Here is a 21,125-nt window from a genome sequence, read left to right as displayed (position 1 = left end):
CCCATCAGGTAAGAGATTTTTGACCATTCACTGGCATAAGTATGTTGCTCAAATACCAGCGAATACTGAACCAAAAAAGCTCTGCAAGCTCAAAGGGCTCACGGGGCAGAAGAGAGGGCCTATGGGCTAATGGCAAAGGCCTGGGTGCTGGTTGTAAGCACTGGGCTGTGAGTTGGCTCTGCAGGTTCAACAAAGTCTGTGACAACTCGAGTTAAGTTGTCATGTTGTCCAAGAAGGATGCCTTGAGAGGTCAGGGCTTGGTGGCGGGGATATGCATCCGCTGGGTTCATGTTTGTGGTCAAATTGCACTGTTACATGGGGCTGCAGAACAGGTGAACCCGACACAGATACAGACCAGGAGATAGGAATAAGGTAAAAAAAATAAAATAAATACTGCAGAGTGTGCAAGATGGACTGTAGGTTACTAGAAGCCTAAGCTGAGAGCCACTGAGAAACTGAGGCTAGGGAAGTTACAGGAGGCTGAGTAATGCAGGGATCCAGGGTGGAGCAGCAGCAAAAAATTAAATAGAAAATAAATCAATGAAGCTTTAATGTCAAAATTGTGATAAACATTAAGATGAAATTTGGGTTGAGTTAATCGTTGCATTTTCTCTTTGATTTGAACCTTGGAACTATAGTTGCTATAGTATTTTGTTATTTTTCTAATTACATTTCACATCCTTGTTTTGATACCTATTTATTCTGTTTCATTTCTTACCATGTAAAATAAAGACACTGAATTAATAATATTGCAATTACCTTTGCTGTATATCCTATTTCATCTGTCTAAAGTAAAGCGTAACTTTTATTTCAAATAAATGATTGATGTTTACCAATTTTTATAACCCACAATCCTTTGTGCAGTGAAAAAGACATACCCTGGGTCACGTGGTATTGTCACTGAGGCGGAAATGAAAGTTCACTAGCGACAGCAGCGGAGCACAGCTGAAAAAGGTACGGGAAAGATTACATTTAAACCTCATTTGTTAGTGTCTCACCAGACGTAGCGTGTTCTGACATGAACCACGTAACAACCAATGTTGCTTTACTTGTTGTCAGGTGATCAGAACAGATTTTATCGGTGTGTCCTTTTATTAAATCTCCCTACGAAGCTTGTTCGCTAACGGTTAGCTTCTCATAAGTTCGCCAGAATTTGCCACACCGGACCGGACATGTCGCGACGTCCCCTTCAAAACAAACGTGAAAGAACGACCACAGTGTCAGAAAAACCTCTACTGTGTTGTATATAATAGTATGGAGAACTACATGTTGTTATTTTCTTTCAGAAAAAAATCGCTCCCAATGGTAGTGTGTGTAATCTCTGATGAGCGCTGTACGTTACCATAAGACGTTTCAACATAGGCATGTTTTCCAGTTGAGATTTAGATTGGAAAAGTGACCGGAAGTGAATGTTTTCTCAGCCTCGCTTGACCGTGATGCATAGAAATTCCTTGATCATCTTCCGTGTTTGTGTTTTGTGCGCAGCAGCCAAGGGTATTTAAATACGAGGGCAATGATGTCTGTTCAGCAGAGACAGTCAAATCATCATTGGTCTACATGAAGTTTAGCCAATATCCACTGTTTAGCGGGTTTAGCTAACCCTGCGTAGCCGGCCAGCTTGCTTCACAAGGTTGACGGAAGATGCTGCCCGCTTTTGTTGTGATTGCTTTGATCTGTTTGTCTGCATCCCGGAGCCAGATCTCAGGTGGTCATTTATTTAATACAGCACTTAATAGTTCGCTTTTGTTACTGCCAGGTCACATCTGGCCATGCATCACTGGGTTTTGTCTGGTCTCAGCAACAGCAGTCACCTTGGTGCTGCAGCAAGTAGCGTTACACTGATAACAGGATGAGGATCCACCTTCACGGACCAGTTTCATGGTTAGGATCTTTTAAGGATGCACAAAGTACAGATCAATATGAACAATGGCTTTAGACTAGAGTTCAGTTTTACTGCGCACCGTCCTTGCATACGCAGTTCCCATTGCATTCAGTCCAGCAAGCTACATCTCTGACTTTGCTCAAGGTGATGTTCTTGGGCTCTGATGAAAGTCTTGGCACTCACCAAATCTGATGGGGGGGAACAAGTCTCTGCATTTATTGAAATTTATTTGACCAGGCTGCTAAATACACAGACAGTGTGCGCTGAATTTTATAACTGTTGTTCTAATGTTGTGATGAAGGGACAGTACTGTATGTTGTAATGTTGTTTGTGTGGTTGTGTTTCAGAGCTGTGAAGTCATGGCAGCCGCCAGCGTGAGCAGACCTGGCGGTACTCAGACCACTGAAAAGTCTCAGTTGATCTTGAAAGGTAATGAGCTGTTTATTTTTCCGCTGACTAACCGGGACATACTGATACAATATAATGCCGTGGCAGCTTCCCACACTGCAGTGTTACAAGAAACAAAATGTGTGTGCTCCATCTCAAAGTCTCTCAAATTGAGTAAAAGCAGCACTCTGTTGAGTTTGTCTTAGGTGCCTGTTTTTTTTAGTCATTATGCGTGCGTTCTTGGTTAGGCACGGCGATATCCATCCATAATAACATTAAAGTATCCTCGCTGTATGACACATCAAATTATGAAACCTCTCTTTTTCTAATGTACTTACTTCCCTTTTGAAATTAATGGGTCAACCTGACACCTCACACACCACATTGCTCTGGTCTGGCCCCCCTTTGTTTGCCTAACCGACCTGCTGCTCAGGCCTTGCACACTGCAACAGTTTCACAGCATTTCAAACATGGAAAAGGCATTAGGGCAAATCAGATAGTGTATAATAAATGTTTATTTGTGTTTGCTTGTGGCGACCACTATGTTGTGTTGTAAACACTGCCAATCAGTGTGGAACACAGTACAGTAGATTAATGGCCAATTGTCATTCAGCTTGCATTCACACAGGAAGCCTTGATAATTGAGTTTGGTTGCCTGCTCAGGTCAGACTTTTTTTTTGTCTGTTGTTTTTTTTTAGTGTTTCCATTAACCAATATCAACCCAAACATGATGAAATGATGAAACATCCAGGACGCTCATGTATCACCTGTTGTAGCGTAATGCGGCTCAGGAAGCTCATAACTTGGTCTATCTGATAAAATGCAATCTAGCTAACTCACTGTAATGTTTTCCTGTTATCCACTCATGGCCACTTCTTTACATTTTTTAAACTCTTAAGATTACATTGACCTTGCCGCTTCGTCCTTCCATGGCCCCCATTAAGCCTTCATTTTTCAGTGCTTTCATTTACTTTATTTAAGTTTCGCTTGTATTGAAATGACATTCCTAATAATTATGCAGTCTAACACCTCTCCGTCCAGCAACACCTCCATCACAGCTGTCTCCTACACAAAGGAATGACAAACGTTGCATATAATTAATGTAAAATTCACATGATTTCTGATGAATTTTCAGCAACACAGGTCAGGTTTAGGAACACACAAGTAAGCCAAGTTCAGTTAGATTTTTTTTTCACAGTGTCTTTAAAACAGCACTTACAGACATGTTTAAGGTTTCCTGATGAATGAAGGTCCAACATTCACTCTCTTTTGGCTCTGGTTTTGGTCTCAACCCACTCCTGAGGGAGATATCTGGCTCTTCAGCAGGAAATAAATGTAAATGTTGCGCTATGTTCGCCAGCTGGTCTCTAACTGTGTCTGCCGTTTGATGCTGAGCTGTTAGTGTACAGAGTGTTTTTAGAGCTTTTTCTCGTCTCTTGGGTGTTCTTGGTAGTAGATTCCCGGCGCCATCCTCCCAACCCTATCTGAGCCGAATCTAAGAAAAAAAAACATTGTAAATCGCATTGTCTTTTAATGGTGTAATAAATTCACGTCAATGTATACTATCAAGTGTAAGCATGATGCACTAGAGTTACATTGCTGATTTTTGTGTGTATGCCTCCCCAAAGCCTTGTTTTCCCGTGAACAGGCCGAAAAACCACAGTGTGACCAAGGTTTTGCTTCTTCTCTTATGTAGACAAACCCTACTCTTATTTCCCCTCAGTCCCACTTCAATCACAGCCCCTGAGTGTCATTCACTGTTGATTGTTTGAGCTCTGACTCACCTCCTCTTTTACTTCGCTATTGATCTGCTCTTAAATGCTGTCCACCTTTTCTCCACCCCTCCCACCACCTCTCACTCTGTGGAAACCTACTTTAGATTGTGCCATTTCTGGCGTTATTCCACCTCTCTGCGTCATTTCCTCCTTTTCAGAGAGCTGCGGATGAGTCACATCCAGATGTTTATGAACTCAGAGATCGTCGACCAGTGTAGATCTGCTAATGTCTCGTCTGTGATAGGAAGGAAGACAGACGGAGCCTTTTTCTCTGTCATCATTTATTCATCCAGCCAGTCGTCCTGATCGGACGCACCCTGAGAAACACTTCCAGGCTGTGCGCTCTTCAGTTTGCAATCCAGAAATGATTCAGGATGAACAAATCATCTCTCACATGATTGACACATGCTGCAACAAGATTCTCAGCAGGCCTACCAGAATTCAAAGCCACTAAGCCTGTCTAAGCCCGGCTGTAGACTCTTACCACAGTTGCAGAGCTTCCAGTCGTGCTGAGATCCAGTGAGATGTCTTGAAATGCAGAGCAGTGTGTTCAGAGAGGGTCAGGGAGTTTCATCAGAAGCCAGGGAATATAAGGAAGTTTTATTTAACATGAGTGTAAAACAGCAGTTGTACAACTCATTTCAATCATTCATATCAAGGTTGGTGCAGTCCAACTGGTGAGGAAACTGAGTCACAGCATGAATAAAACTGAAAGCGAAAGGATTCTTACATAGAGATTGAAAGTCCTTGAAAAGTCGTCTGCAGTGCGAACGCTTCCCTCCAGAGCCCATGCTCTGGTTTGCTGGTATTTTTTGACAGTGAGACTTTGTTGTGACTGTTAAATGATTATCCTAAACCCCGCTCTCATGAAAATGATTCAGAGTGGCACAGCAGATGTTTTTCTTTCTTCCACTGGAGGGCGATGTCTGTTCGCTTGCCCCACCACCAACACACAAGTTGGGTCCCAAATCCATACAATTCACGTAGCGTGTTCACACGGGATAAGTGACAAAAAGTATACTGAAAACAGCTTGCATGCTAAAAATTGCTGATAGCAACGCACAAAGGAAATGGACACACAGCTGGAAAAAAATAAAGCTGATGTGTGAATGGTGGAGAAACAGCACCAAGAGCACCTCTGAAAACAAAAACATAACGCTTTCGAAGTTGAACTAAGGTTGATGGCCGTCAGCAAAAGTTTTTTTTTTCTGAAAAAAGTATGGTGGTGGATACCCAGGCCATGTTTAAAACTGTATAAAACCCTTAAATGTAATTTAAAAATTGGAGCAGGGTACTTCCCTCCAAAACAAAGCTACTAAACAAGGCTGCCGTATTGCTCCAACCTTGTTTAATCAATAAACTCTCAAAACTGGAACATTTAGACAAACAAGATCATTTTGTTAATGCAGCACTTTCCTTTACACGTAAACTAAATTTGCTTATCGTTAAAATGCATGTGCACCCTCCCACCCAAACACATTAAGGAGTCCACATTTCCCCTACTGACATAAACACCACATACGCAAATGCTTCGTGATGGGAATGTGATGAGATTGACCTGAACACATCTGGAGGTAGTCTGGCTCGCATTGTGTTTGGATCTTAGGTGGATGTAAACCCGATCCGTACAACGTGCTGGCACGCATACACAGTGTAGCACTGATACAGATATTTGAGTAAACACAAAGACGAGATCGGATCATTTGATATCCAGATAACTTATCTGGGAACAGATAATAATTAATACCAGGTGTAAATGGGGTGTTTCAGAAAACCAGAATAGCACCTTCACCATTATTTTATTGTAGTGCTTGAAAGACACGTACAGTTTCAAAACTGAATTTGTATTTCACTGTGAGCCAATGAAGTAATTGAAGCACTGGAGTGATGTTTGTCTTTGCTTGTACACATGCGGATGCTGGCTGCTGTGTTTGGGATGAGCTGCCTTGTGTGTCCTCTGTTAGATTGGTCAAATTACAGGCCTTCTACGTGCAGATGAGCTGGTTTTAGGGGCCCCATCTTGCAGGTTGTCACAGAGGTGGACAGCATATAATTTAAAAGGAATTGTGGGTGAGGTGTTGTTGATGAGAAAGCAAAACCTTTGACCTTTAACACACACATGAAATAGATGTAGGTTTCCTTTTTGTGGTTGGACTGTGGCCACAGTCACACAGTGTGTGACTTTCTGCAATGTGACATTGTGAAATTGAGCTCTATGTTTTTGTCTGTTTGGATAGATGAAGCAAAGAAGAGCACCCTTTTCTCTCCCCGTTCATTCTAATGTAGTCCTTTCTGTTTTCTTTAATCTGTGTGTGTGTGCGTGCGCGTGCCTGTGCGTTTGTGTGTGTGTGTGTGTGTGTGTGTGTGAGAGCAGTGGTTTCAGCGAAGCCTCAGTCTCCCAAGCTGCCAAACCGTCACTCTCGGCTCAGCTCCTTCGTCGAGGTGACTGCTGACGGCCTGACCAGTGAAACCAAAAAAACAGGCAAACGCAGTGGACACCTTGAGCTGCAGTGGAATGAAGACCTCACCCTGTGAGTACACCATTACACACACACACACACACACACACACACACACACACATAATAGACAATAAATGAATATATATATAATATATTCCTCTCAGGTAGAGGTACTGTGCCTTGGATCACATGTAATTGAAGTTGAGCTGGTTCTGCTGTAAAAATCTACTACATTAAAAGTAGAACAAAATTTGTTTAAAACATTTCGTGAGATGAAACGAAACGCACAGGCATTGTTGCAGATGCAGAAGGTGCAAAGCACAATGATCCTGCCAGTTTGTAGCCGGTGTGTTTTTCATGCTGTTATTCCCGCAGAACTGAGGTCAATGCACTGACATGCGGTATCGGCTCATTTGGAGTGATGCGTGTTGGTATGGTAACAGGCTCCAGCTGGTGATGTGTGTTCACATGCGTTCATGTCGCCTTGTGTTTCACAGTAATGTGACGCCTCAGAGTCGTCTGGATCTGAAGCTGTGGAGCTGCCACACCCTGAGGAAGGAGCTACTGGGCAGCGCCACCATAGACCTGCTGGACACGCTGCGCACACACGATGGCAAGAGTAAGGGCACACACACACAAACAGATGGAGAAAATAGCTTCTCTCCACCGTGTTTCATAAGGTAAAATCTAACTTAGAGGCAATACATTTACAGACGAGAACAGCAGACAAGTGTAAATTGACACCGTGTCTGCAGGAAATCTAAAATATTTTATATACAGAATTAAAAAAGAAAGATAAAGAGAGAGTAAGATGAGAGAGGAGAAGGAGAGTGAAGGAGAAGAGGCTCTGTCTTCAGCGCTCACTCCACATGAAACACCCCGCGGCTACATTACATCACTTCCAGCAAACATCACGGAGAACAATGGGGGAAAAACAGCATCAGTGATCTATTTTAACTGAGTATCCTCTGGTCTAGCTCAACTAGAAACACGAAAACACCGAATACGTCAGCACGTTAGCATGTCGTTCACTACAGAGCCTGATTGTAACCTGTGCCAGCATCGTTATCTTCACTTCGCCTGACTCTGCTCTGCTCTGCTCTGCTCTGCACCAGCCGTGGTGCTCATGATTCTGAATGAATGTAGGTGAACCACTGCTATGAGCTCCACTTAACAACTGTCTGATTAATGGATTATGGGATAGTCATACAGGATATTTTCCAAACTGAGATAACAATAGACTTCATTCTGGCCACATTCAGAGAGGCGCCTGAGTCTGATGAGGCTAACTAGGTCCGTTCAGTTTCAGTCTTCAGATCCAGACTCTGAACCCGAACACAGTTTTCGTCGTAAAGATGTGCATTACTGGATATTCAAAAATGAATAAAATGCAGTTAATATTTCAATCTGGCAATGTCTGATCATAGAAAAGGTCTTTCAGCACCTGACAGTTCCGTACTTGGTACTGTAGGATAATATCGTCTGCAGTCAACGGGACAGTTTTCGCCTCTTGACACAGAAGTGGTACGTCTGCCTCTGAACCCACTGTGAAGCAATAAAATGTTCCTCCACTCTAATGGTTAGCCTTTGCTCATCTCAAACCTCTTTTGGTCACAGACGTCTCGGCAGGGTGGCCCTCCACTGTGGAAGATGATACACTGTGGGTTCACGCTGTTTGCTCATTTTAGAGCAATAAGAGAGGATGTCCGATTTCCTCCCTTCCATCTCTCCTCACCCTCACCCTTCCCTCCAACCCCCACCACATTCATCCTCCACCTTCTCAACCACGCATCATCATCTCTCTCTCTCTTTCTCTCGCTCCACCTCCCCCCTCTAGTGGAGAATGTCCAGCTGAGTCTGGTGCTGCAGACGGAGAACAAAGGCTTGGTTGTAGCGGGAGGCGAGCTCAACGTCTGTCTGGACGGCATGGTTGTTGATCTGGGCTCGCTGCCCAATGGCAGCACGGCAGCAGACAGTGAGTCCCGCCTTTACCACACACACACACACACACACACACACACACACACACACACACACACAAACACACATGCTCACAGAGAAGTTAAGGTAATTACACAGAAGTACACCTAGGGTACCACCCCAAGCCTCTTATTTGATATCCTCGATCCTCACTTGATCCGGAAGACGTTTTCAAATCTGTGTTAATTGTAGGTCTGAACAGCAAAAAGACCACAAACAACTTTCCTCACTGAAGAGAAAGGGTTTTCTTTTCATGATCATTGTTCTCCCCAATTAACTTTTATTATGCGTAAAATTAAAGTCAGAGACAGTCAGCCAGCAAAAAGCACTTTTCCATGATTTAGTGTCTTTTCCATTTAGTCACATGTGAGGCTGATAATTAGTGTCAGTTTTGATATGATTACATAATTTATTTTTTCCCTGAAACATTTAGCCATATAAATGATTTCCAGTGGATTTTTACAATGATAATTAAATTATGAATTCCCAATAAGAATATCAATAAATAGCATTATGTTGGTAGATGTGGTTGCTGGGACTCTGAGCAGGACACAGTATAAACCCAGAATGCAGGTTGTTATTCATGTCACTGAACAGGTAACAAGCAGAGAGAAAGCACTGCTGCTGTGTGGCTGATGACTGTGTGCTTTCATTAGTATTAGCACAAATACAGCTGTTAAAGCCGACTGACAGCTGATCAGCTCAGAAAAAAAGGACGGCTCATTTCCCTTTAAACATATTTCCTTACATTTCCTTTTTTTCCTCACGTGGTGACATGGTGAGGGAAACGTGGAGACCTGGGTTGTACCCCCAGAGAAGCACTCACGCCAAGGCCACGTGCACGTACATCTAGGCCGCTCCGGAGTGGTGATTTTTATGTTTTATGGCAAAAGCAAGAACTGCCTTAAAAAAGCAACAAAAGATAAAAGTGAAATGATACCTGCAGGGAATTTACAGATTTTCATATATGACAAAAATATAGCAGAAAGCAGAAATACAAGCAGAAATATACACAACAAAGCTAAAATCACGAGAAGTTTCACAAGCTGGCGTTTTAGAAATACAAGGTTTCGGCCCTCCGTGGAACACTATTTTCCCACAGAAATCCAGACAGCTTATTAGCACCAAATACACCACAATATTAAACCATTTCTCCTCCTCTGACTCTTTCCCTTCCTGTCTCTCTTAAATGTTCGTGAACATTGCCAACAACCTCGTAAACACATGCACACACATGCACATGCGTTTGTTTGTACAGTAGGATGCTCGTGTGTCTCTCCACCCTGGTAATGAGTGTTTTCCCCACTTGGAAAAAGCCAGATGTTTGACACTGTGCACATGGCAGCTTTCCAAAGTCACTTCTTACCCGCATGGCTGTGAATTAATAGTGTTTGTGCCCAAAGACGTTTTGTTTTTTGTTCTGGTGAAATCAGAGTTTGTTTGTATGGTGACAGAATTGTAGAAATGTGCAATTGCGTAACAAAATATAATTTCGACACTTAAACATTAATTTTATTTTGCTTATAGTCTTTATGTTGAAGTAAAAAAAGATAGCTTGGATTTGATGTATAGATGAGGTTGACATACTTGATTCCAAGACAGCCTTTAAGCCACATTTCTCACAGTTTTCCCTTTTTATGTGTCAGTGACAGCTGTGGCCAGAAGCGTTATAATTTCAGGTTGTCCGTTCGTCCGTCCCACTCTTGTGATTGGGATCTCTCAGAAACGCCTCGAGGGAATTTCATCAAATTTTGGCACAAATGTCCACTTGGACTGAAGGATAGACTACATTTTGGTGGTCAGAGGTCAAAGGTCACTGTAACCTCACATAACGTATTTTTGACCATAATGCAAGAATTCACTTGCTAATTATGGCTTAATTTCTCCTAAATGTCTCATAGGATAAAATGATGAAGTGATGACATTTTATTTTCAAGAGGTAAAAGTCAACTTCACTGTGACATCATAATGTTCTGCAAACACTTTTCTTGTCATTATTCAACACCATAACTCAGGAACAGAAGGCGGATTGAGACCATATTTCACATTTGCTCAGATACTGAATTGTTGACACTAATCTTGAAACAGTGCTGACTGTTTAGATCTTCTGAGCTGACGGGTTTAAGATGTGTGTGAAGCATCCATGTTTTAGAGTTTGTAGTTTCTTTGCAGCAACATCCATATTGAAGCACTGTAATCCACCACTAGCTCATTGGTTCTGCTGATATTGAGCTTCAGGTGGTTGTTGTTGCACCATGAAGTTCTCTATCAGTACACTGTGCTCCTCTGGAGAAATAGGAAAATGGAAATGATTCACTGGAATCATTATGTCAGTATAGTGTAAACTTCAATTTCACCAAAAAGACACTTAATATCTTTTACTAAATCCCTTCAAAGTCTTAAGTACATATGTTATATGAGTCTGGACAGACATGGATGTAATTGCAACTGGTCGTTGGAGGCAGACGACCACATGGTGGTAATTCAAGTTTTAATCTAATATTGATTGTGGTATTGACCTCAGAAGTCAGGCTGTAATACACAGTGTGTTCTATCAGAGAACCAGAGTTACGTTAATAACCATTTAACCTTTACCATGTGAAGAACGAAACCAGTCATCTCCAGAATGCAATCCTCTCAGTCATTTACTTCAGCAAAAGTCATTCACATGTTATTGTCTGGACAGAACGACTATACCTTGTTGTGTTGTGGCATCAGGCCACGCTCTTGTCAATCTTAACAAAGTTCCCTTTCCTGGCCCATGTCAGCTCAGCCCTGACAGCAGTATATGTCTGATCTCTGCTGTTCTGCTGCTCTGCTGCCTCATGCCTCAGGGCTCTTCTCATCAGGAAAAGTTTGATGTTTCACGGTGCAGAATCAAATTAAAGTCTGATTGCACTGTTTGCTATTTTAAACCATAGACAGTGCAACGCAGTTCATTAAAGTGTTAGGTCAGCAAAACAGTTACTTCCAAAGATGTCCCACTTTTACTCCAGGGTTTCTCTGTGGGACTTTTTATCTGCTGTTTTAAATAACATGTATTGATCGCTTTCTGGACTAATTTCATTTATGACTGTTACGTTATCTGTATTATTTGATTTTGCAAACTGACATACACTTAACAAGTGTTTGAATTAAAATCCACCTGTTTGCCTTTAGGTGTGTAGCCTCAGCTTCGTTGCTGCTTTGTGTCTAACCTGACACCAATAGAAGCCAGTTTACATAAGGGTAAGAGGTGGACTTGCGTGTTTATTTATTTCAGCGAACCCCGGGTTTCAGCGGAGAGCTTGGGCCATGTTTAAGTGGTGTGTCAGAAGGTTTTCTATCCTGCCAAAAACAACATGTCAAGAATATTGTTAAATTTAAAGTAACTCAATGCCAGGGCAAAATATTGACCATGCACAGCTGCACTATTGCTACCACACTGTATCAGCCTTCAGCAACTTGCATTCATTGAACTTTTACACTGACATCAGGGAACACGGGATCCCCATGTACATATGTTACTCTTCCCAAACCAATATAAAACCATTTCATAGCCCTTAGAGGAAGGATTTCAAACCCTCCACAGACTTAATGACTCTCAGTCAACAGTGTTTCCCGCTTCCAGGCACTATGCTAACATTTTACTTTCCTTTATGGTTTGAAGGCAAATACTAGGTGTCTTTTTAACAAACACGCACAGTTATTAAGCTGCTTTTAAATCCATAGCCACGTCCATGCATCCATCTCCTTTCTGTGCAACACACACACACACACACACACACACACACACACACACACACACACAAGCCTTTTCATAGAGCGCCACACAGAGCCCACAGTGTATTCTGCTGAATGAACACAGGGCCAGCAGTAAAGGCCAAGGCCTGCCTCAGCACAGTCTGTATAAATGTGTCTCTTTGTGACCGTTTAGATGTGAAGAGAGGTTAAGAGGAGGTGTGTTATAGGTGCTTGTGTTTGTGTGCATGCTGTTGTACCACGTGTCTTCACAAGGACGGCAAGATGAGAAAATTCCTGTAAAGGCTGGACGTTTTGCAAATCCTCCCTTTATGGAAGCGGCTAGTTTAAGGTTTAGATTTAGATTGATTTTTACTATAAGACACGTTTTAATGGGCCCATGTTGTGGTGTGACAGGGGTTTATGTGCCAGACTGTTTCTTTGCCAGGAGCAATGTCCTCTTACCAATTGAATACAAAAGACGCAACCTGTTAATTAGTGAGCTTTAGAGATGCTGGTAGGCCCATTTTGCAACCTGTGGACAGAGCCAGGTCAGCTGTTTCCAGGCTTTATGCTAAGCTAAGCTAACCTGCTGCTGACTCTAGCTCCACATATCAAGCCCATCTAACTTTTGGAAAGAAGGTGAATGAGCATGTTTCTTAAAATGTGGAAGTGCTCCTTTAAATGTGAGTAAGGGTCGTGACATAGGGGTATGAATACGGTAAATGGGAGGTCGGCAAAATGCCGTTAAACAAGCTGAGGTCTGTAATTTCGCTTTGTGTGAAGGTCAAATGTTAACATAAAGCGAATAGAACCCTGCCCCCTCAGTTTTTGTTTGGAGTTCTCTTTCTGTGCACACACACGCACACACACACACACACACACACACACACACATATATAATCATATACATCAGGAGTGCTTTTTTTCTAATTTGTTTTTGAGATTTGTGTAATTGAGCCTCATTGCTTGCAGCTCGGCAGTACAATCACCTCCTGTGATCCCAAAGCAGTGTGCATGGGAGCAGGGGGAAGGGGGCTCATAGGGGCAGAGGTCGCGTGTGTGTGTGTGTGTGTATATATGTGTGTGTGTGTGTGTGTGTGTGTGTGTGTGTGTGTGTGTGTGTGTTTTGGGGAGCAAAGGTTATTGAACAGAAGGCTGAAGTGTGCCCTCTAAAACCAGGGTTTCAAAATTGAGGCACTTGTCTTTGTACGTGTGTGTGTTTCGTGGTCTCATGGGTGCAGATGGAGGCGTGTTTTTCAGCTTGTGTGCGTATTTGTGGGTGCGCATGTACATATGTTTTACATTCTGCTGTGTGTGTGTGTGTGTGTGTGTGCGTGCTGCCCGAATGTAAAGTGTATAAAGGTGGAAGTGTGTTGCCTTTTGGTGGTGTTAAGGCGCTCTGTGTTCTCGCTCTGAACGCACCTCTGTTAGTTTGGAGCTTTTACTCATTTCCCCTGGCAGCTTTTCTGACACACACACACACACACACACACATACACACACAGCAGGCTTCATAAACAAACCTTTGTATAGAAAGATGGGGAGAAACAGAAGCCAGGCCAGAGAGATTTCTACTATTGGCACACATTATAAAGGTTAGATGCTCACATACACACTCCACATGTACACAACTCCCCATCCCACAGAAACGCAAGCTGTTGTTGATGTTTTTGTGTCTTCAGATGGTTGCTGACTGGAAATTCTATTTTACACACCTACATACACACTCACTCATGTACGCATTCACAGACACACACGCCAGACCAGTAATTCGACTTTAGCCATTTAAAGGGAGGGGGTGATGAACTCAGTGAGCAGGCTATGACACAATGGTTTCTCCTCAAGACCACTGTTTATTTTTCTGTATGTCCATCGGGTCTGCTCACAAGAAGCCCTTTCATAGCCACAAAACAGTACCCTGTGTGTGTATGTGTATGTGTGTGTGTGTGAGAGAGAGAGAGAGAGAGAGGGAGTGAGTCAGTGAGAGATTACCTGCATGCATGCCTGTAGATAGCAGGATATATGTGTGTAAATGCAGATACTGTTTGAGGCTGTCATGAGTGTGTCACACATAGGAAAGTGCTGTGTTTATGTGTGTAAAGGAGAAAGTGAGTGTTAATGAAAAGCATGCTATAGACCTGTGGTTTACAGTCACAGTCGGCACTGAACGTATAGTCACACATTCCCTCACACCACCAAGACCACATACCACCACACACACACACACACACACACACACACACAGGGTGAATGGTCTCTCTCCAACTGTACTTCCATTGCCACATGTTTCAAGTCTATATGGATTTGATTATTTAGGAGCTTTTATGAACACAAAGTGGATTAAGCCTCACCATGAGAACTTTATCATTTCTACACAGCTCTGTAGAGAACCAGTTACCTCCGTAATGTTCACAGTGTGGTAGTAATTTAATGATGGAGCCTCTAAGGAGAGACTGGAACTCATGCTGGTGTTGTTCTTAAGATCACTTTTGTGTTGACTTCTTTTAAAGTTTCAGTCGATGTAGCAGCTAGAGACAGCATTGTTTAAAAAAAAAGTTTTTGTGCCTAATTTAGAATTGTATTTTTTTTTCTCTTTTTCTTTTCTAGGCGGAGTGTTTGAGAGTGTTAGTTCACTAAATCTTATTGAATAGTTCTTCGTCATACTATAAAAGTTAATGGTATATTAAGATTCAAGATTTACTTTATTGTCCCACATTATAGGAAATTTGGATCGGACTGCACCCAAATAAAACATTCCCCATACTCCACATACAGAAAAGAAAAGGATAAGACAGGTTCACAGAACAAGAAACACGTCAAAGAACACGGTGAAACATACATAAAAAAGTATGGAACAAAATATAATAAAAAGTACAGGAAAAAACCTGGAAAACAGTCAATCATCAATAAAAAAGTAAAAATAAAGCTCTTTTGGCATCCTTCATCTTTCCATTTAAAATCTTTGTTGAAGTAGGGATTAAAGAGTTTTTAAATCTATTCAGTCAACGATTTGGTACTCTAGACCTCCTCCCTGATGGTAGTAACTGATGCTACTGGTGTGAAGCACATGGGGTGTGTCAGTTATCATCTTGTTGGCTTGCCTTGGTACGGCCTGTTCGTATGGATGCTGCCTTAGACCTGTTCTCTTTCATGCAGTCTGCATGAGCAGTTTGGACTTAAGTTGCACAGAGACGTTACCAAACCAAGTGCCACTGTAGCTAATTAGGCCTGATAAATGACTGCCATCTAATGCCTTTAATAGCAAAACTGACAGGAACAAACCCCTAAGCCACCAAAGGGCCCCATACTATGAAAGTGTTTTTAAGATACCCTTTCCCTTTAGTTTCCCCTTATTAGGTGGTTAAAATCATCTTATCCCAAGCTGCGTGACCAGTATGCACAGTGGGAGAAATAGTTATTCAACACGTCAACATTTTTTTTCATTAAAACATTTTCAGTGCAGCCATTCAGATCCAATTGATACCAGACGTTGGTATTAACTCAATAAAACGACACAGGTAAAGAAACTGTAACATTCCAATCCATAAAAAGTAATGTGCAATAAAGTGGAACAACACGGGAAAAAAGTATTGAACACGTTAAGAAAAAGCACTAAACCACCTGGTTAGTTCTTCTTCATGTGCTACTACAGTTAAAATCTAGTGATTGTTGCTAGGGTAGCATTTCAACTCGGAAAAAGAGTTACTCTAAATGCAAGTAAACAAATCATTTGTTGCCAAGCTGTCGTGCAAGACACAACTCATGATGGGTAAAGACCTTTCTCAATAGTTGTCCTGTAAGTACCACTGGGGCTATTATCTACAAGCAGAAGGAACATCACTCCATCATCAACTGACTTGTCATCTCCCAGGATGATCAGGATGAAACAGCGTTCCAAAACATGCTGCAAACAAGACTGTCCATCACCAAACCTAAACACAATAAAACATTTGTGGAAGAAACTGAACATCAAGATTCAGGCCCCCCAGAATCAAGATTTAAATCCTACCTGAACACTGAGAGATTAGTTTCTTTGAACGGGAACTGCCTTGGAGCAGTCTTAGCAAACAAAGGCTTCTCCTCCGAGTACTAAATATATTATATCTGCTTATCTGCTGATACATGGCTGATTCATTGTTTTTTGTTTTGTTTTGCAGCTGGTGTAGCAGTTTATAGGTCAGTTTGACCGCTTAGTAGTAGTAGTAGTGTATACAACCAGGTGCAGTGTAACCTATACTATAAATGCTGTGTGACAGTACAGTATGAAGTAAAGAACTGCAAAAAGTCAATCTTGCTCAGAGGTGTCGTGCTAAGTCCTGGAGGCCAACTATGATGAACAAGCATGTGTGCACATATATGGTTAAGTTATCCTCATTTTGAAGGTTATATAGCGTAACCACTGTTAATACATTGGTAAGTTTGCCTTCATTAGTCAACTACAGTATAACTGGCCAAATGTAGCAGACATTAAATTAATTTCTTCAGAAATCTATGATGTTAATGCACTTTTTATCAGTTTCCTTTCGCTGCGTAACAAGCCAGGATACTTAGATGCTTTATATTTTGTGTAGTTATGTTAATACAGTTACACTGTTATTGTAATTTGATTGACGTTATGCCGGTCATTTGTTGAACTGGTGGACTCAGTTTCTAAGCTACCGTTAGCTGGTGTTACATCATGCACAACACTGTCGGCCAGTGTTGTTCATGAACGCACTAAAAGAGCGTCATCATTGAACGTGCTCATGTTTTTGGTGAACTGTGAACTGAACAATATCCATTTGCAACTGATGAGCATTCCTGTGAGAGTCTCCGCCGGGTCTGGAAACTGGACGTCAGCCACATCGGCAATGAATTTGAAATGACACATTGAGTTGAAGCGTCTGACCATTTTTGGGAACTATGTGTGGGTGAATGATGATCACAAAAAATCAGTAACAAAGGGTAAGACCACTAGCCAACAGCCGCAAAGTTCCTCCACCTAAGTCAAACTCACAGCGTTGTGTAAAGGATCTGTTACCTTCATATCCCAACAACAACTTACTAGACTACATGGTGGGAGGTCTGCAGCCTTTTCAGTGCATTAAATTAATGCAAGAAGAAATGAAATGAAATGAATGTGAACTCATTCATTTTTTTGAGACTGTAAACTTATTTCAGAATTTAATATTGTGAACTGAACGAAAAGTAGTTCATTTTAATCTGTCTGCTGAACTTTGAGTTGTGAACTTGCACAGCACAGCTGTTGGTGCTGTAGGGGAGCTGAAGAGAGGCAAAGTACTCAGGAGAGCACATAAATATCACTTCCTCTGGATTTTCCCAGCAAAACCATCCAAGTACTTTGTATAGAAACCAGTCCACGGGCTATTATAAGCAATCACAGCAAACCTTCACATAGTGCCTTTAAGTTTTATAAACCGCAGCATTTCTGCATCTTCACATTCAGATGCTTTTTCCCTTCATGCTAGAAAAATGTACCAAAGTGCAAGTTGTTTAATTTTGAATGTGAGTTGTGCTTGCTGATGTGAGTGTGGGATATTTGAAAGCTGGTCAAACTGTGTCTCACTCTCTTTTTCTCCCCCTATTGATGTACTGTATGTGTTGTGACTGACAGCTAGTTATCAGCTGGTTATCTGTGTCTTTACAATGATGATGCTCTGTGTCTTTGCAGAGATACTGCAGTCAGACAGACCCAACCTGAGGAGGACACAGAGTGAGGAGACTCCCAGTACAGCGGGATCTCACAGCAGGTCAGGATTCATGCATGGGCACACACACACACACACACACAAAACACACACACACTCGAAATTCGAATGCAATCTCCTTGATGCTGCAAACGATAAGCGGAGCTTGAATGTGGAAGAATTAATACCATTTTCATCCCAATTGCCTAAAAAGGAAGTGGGCTTGGCTTCTGACATAAAGGCACATCATATCTGATTAGACTTGTGCAACACCATCAGCATTTGCTTGCCTTTCAACAGACCTAAAATGATTTTTAAATCAGCAAATGTCCAATCACATGATTAATAAACCGTTCAATGTTGGTAGTTTTCAGCACTGACAATTCAGTATTCAGGTTCCACACACAGTCCTGCAGTAGTTTCACCTGGTGTTGATGTTCACTTTTTTCCATTGTAATCTTTTATATCATATTCACTGTCTGCTGCTGCCATTATCCAGAGTGCTTTTTTGATGGAAGAAGTTAGATATTTTTAGCCTGTAGAGGTCAGGCACAGCTGATTACGGTTGGTCTAAGGAGCAACACTGTGGAAAAGTGGCTCATCATGTAGAATATGAGAAAAGAAATAATAGCCCTGTAGTTTAAAAGAAAAAGCCACATATGCATCACACTTCATCATCTCCTTACATCATGCCTATTTTTCCATCTAACAAAGGCAATGCTGATAGTTTGGGTTTTATGACAGCAGCTTTCCTTTATAGGAGCTTGTTTTTCTCACAGCGAGCTGTCTCCTATTTTTCGCTGCATTTCCTTATTGCGTTTCCTTACGTTGGAGACTCTTCTTCTTTAGATGTGAAGTGCTCAGAAAGTGCAGTTGCTGTTGAAATGAAGACAAAGTGAATCACTTCCTATAGGACAAAATTACCTCTTACGTCAAATGAATTTCATTGTGAGGTATAAATGCAAAGCTGAAACTTCAGTAGGTCTTGAACAACAGAGAGCAACACAGATAACGGCGTCCATGTTCACAGCTTGCCTTTTGTGCATATGTTGGTATTTGTCTTAAAAAGTAGTCCACATTCCCAAAAAATATTTAAGAAATACATAGTATGTTCCCTGAAATGAAGACCACCCTGACTAATAACAAAATAATTCCATTTTAATGAAGTGCAAACCATCAGGGAGCTAGAGCAAAGGCATTATATCGCATAGCAAAGAATGTATTTAACGGAGCAACTGTCATCGTCATGATCTATTGACTCTCGACTCAAAGATGCATCAGGATCTGTGTAATTCAGCTCAGTGTGTGACAATGATTGATTGAGCCCATTTGATTTGTGGTAATTATTTAGAGCAACACCTCACAATGTAGGGTCAAAGAAAACCAAACAAAAGTTTAAAGTTTAAAAGCAGACAAAAAGTAGAGACAAATGGCTGAGTTAGTCCCAGTCAGGTGGGCATGTGGAGGAAACACTCAGAGGAGCACAGAGTGCAGAGGACGGCTACCCAGCACCTCTTGGGAACTGTGATGTCACAGTGAGCTGCGAGTTCGTACAGGTTTCCAATATACCGTTCGACAGGCTCATCTGCCCCTTGGGTCTGAGAAATCGTGCCTGCTTGAAAACGGTTTCAGCAGGAAGTGTCCATCAAACAGTCCCAGTACATGTTCATAATCTTTGCTCCCCTCGTCGTCTTCCAAGGTGAATGATTTATTTACCTGTTTGACCTCTGGGCCTTTAGAGCATGTCAGCGCGCTCAACTGGACTTCCTCTGGGTCTTTGCTGAGCTTTGTTGTGACCTGCTGCCCTGAAAAACGTTGTTTCCAATCTGGCCATTCCTCCGGCTTGGTGAAGTTAAACTGCTCCGGCACTGGACACTTTGGTATTTTGGTCTGCAGTCCCTGACAAACTCTTGCGTACCTTATTGGCTTTTCTTCTGACACCATGTGTTGTGTTTATAAACCCATTGAACAGTGGGGAGAAGAGATGGCGGTCTGTGCATCCCACTGTTACCTTTATTTGCATGCTCACAGTGCACCTTGTATGTGCAAACAAGAAAACACTGGTTTAGAGCAACAAATGAGTAGCTGTAAGTTTGCATGTGTAAGTGTGTTACCCTGGTAATGTATAAAAATCTGCAAAAGACAATGAGTCTAGCAGGTGTTGATTGACAGATCCTACACAGAAATGTCACCTTTTTCTGGTTTTGATGTCACTTTTAGGTTTGTCACTGAAACTGGATTTCATTGGGATAAGTTGGAGTCGGTTTTTGCAGCAGCCTCCCAGTGACAGTTAGGCCCGTTTAGGTTTATGGATCAAAACATGATAGATCAAGTATACAGAAGGAGGTGAAAGGTGACAAAACGTTTCAACCAACTTTAAGTAAGTTCATGTCTTTTTCGTGACGCTGACAAACACACACAGACACACAGCTTTTTAGGCAGCACAGTTCACTACACAGCCGGTTTCAAATCTCTGCAGAAGTTGTGGTATAATAATAAGAATAAAAGAGCACTAATAAACTTGCATAACCTTTTTCTAAAACACTGTTTGCAAAGCGCTTAAATGAAAATCATAAACTCGGCATAATTGTAACCAAAATAAATGGAAGAAAGAAAAAAGGATCGAGTGATGGAATCGTGTGCCAGTATGGTCGACTGAAGCACTTACGCGGAGTGCCAGCATGTTATTCCCCCCTAAATGTGGTTTCAGACGCTGCTCTCACCGGCTAGAATGGTGGTGGGATAATAAATAGTGGAGCAGACTGCATTTATTTCAAAGCTGTGCGGCGGGGGTGCGTGGGGTCAGATGGTATTTCCCTCCAAACATTGCAGGGGGGCATTAAACACAGTTCAGCCAAAAACCCAAACCACCGCTGTCATGGAGAAGCAGTCAACATCTCCATCCAGTTGTGTAAGAACGGACGCCGCAGAGAGAGAAGAGGCGAAGAGGTGATCTCGGTCTCCCATGACGAGGAGCTCGGTGCCCACACACAAACACATTCATAAGTCTATACAGTACATACGTACACGCACGGCAAGTGTTGATGTCAAGCCGTTGCTTCCTTCCTCTGTTGCTTCTTTTCCTTATTGCGGCCAATAAACAACCGAGCGCAGCCCTGAATCCGGTCTTCTGTTGACGCCTGTCCAAGCTCGGCCTCAGCATTCCTCGGTCCTGGGGAGGGAAAGCCAACATATTTTTCTTTGTATGAAAGTTCTTGTCGCAAAAGCAA

The 21,125-nt window shown here is 42.0% G+C and overlaps 1 protein-coding gene across 2 annotated transcripts in view; it reads left to right on the top strand.

Annotated features, from left to right (window-relative positions):
- Positions 1 to 916: 916 nt before the first annotated feature.
- Positions 917 to 21,125, top strand: part of wwp2 (WW domain containing E3 ubiquitin protein ligase 2) — a 54,457-nt gene continuing 34,248 nt past the window's right edge. For both annotated transcript variants that reach the window (XM_041938947.1, XM_041938946.1), the window contains exons 1-6: positions 917 to 954; positions 2,230 to 2,311; positions 6,419 to 6,575; positions 7,003 to 7,124; positions 8,343 to 8,480; positions 17,880 to 17,958. In XM_041938947.1, the coding sequence (XP_041794881.1) occupies positions 2,242 to 2,311; positions 6,419 to 6,575; positions 7,003 to 7,124; positions 8,343 to 8,480; positions 17,880 to 17,958 (566 nt within the window). In that variant the 5' untranslated portion in view covers positions 917 to 954; positions 2,230 to 2,241. The remainder of the gene's footprint in view (positions 955 to 2,229; positions 2,312 to 6,418; positions 6,576 to 7,002; positions 7,125 to 8,342; positions 8,481 to 17,879; positions 17,959 to 21,125) is intronic.

Source organism: Chelmon rostratus, chromosome 6 (assembly GCF_017976325.1).
Source record: "Chelmon rostratus isolate fCheRos1 chromosome 6, fCheRos1.pri, whole genome shotgun sequence".
NCBI classification, from domain to species: Eukaryota; Metazoa; Chordata; class Actinopteri; order Chaetodontiformes; family Chaetodontidae; genus Chelmon; species Chelmon rostratus.
The sequence above is the reverse complement of the archived record's forward strand: the minus strand, read 5'-3'. Positions and strand labels throughout refer to the sequence as shown.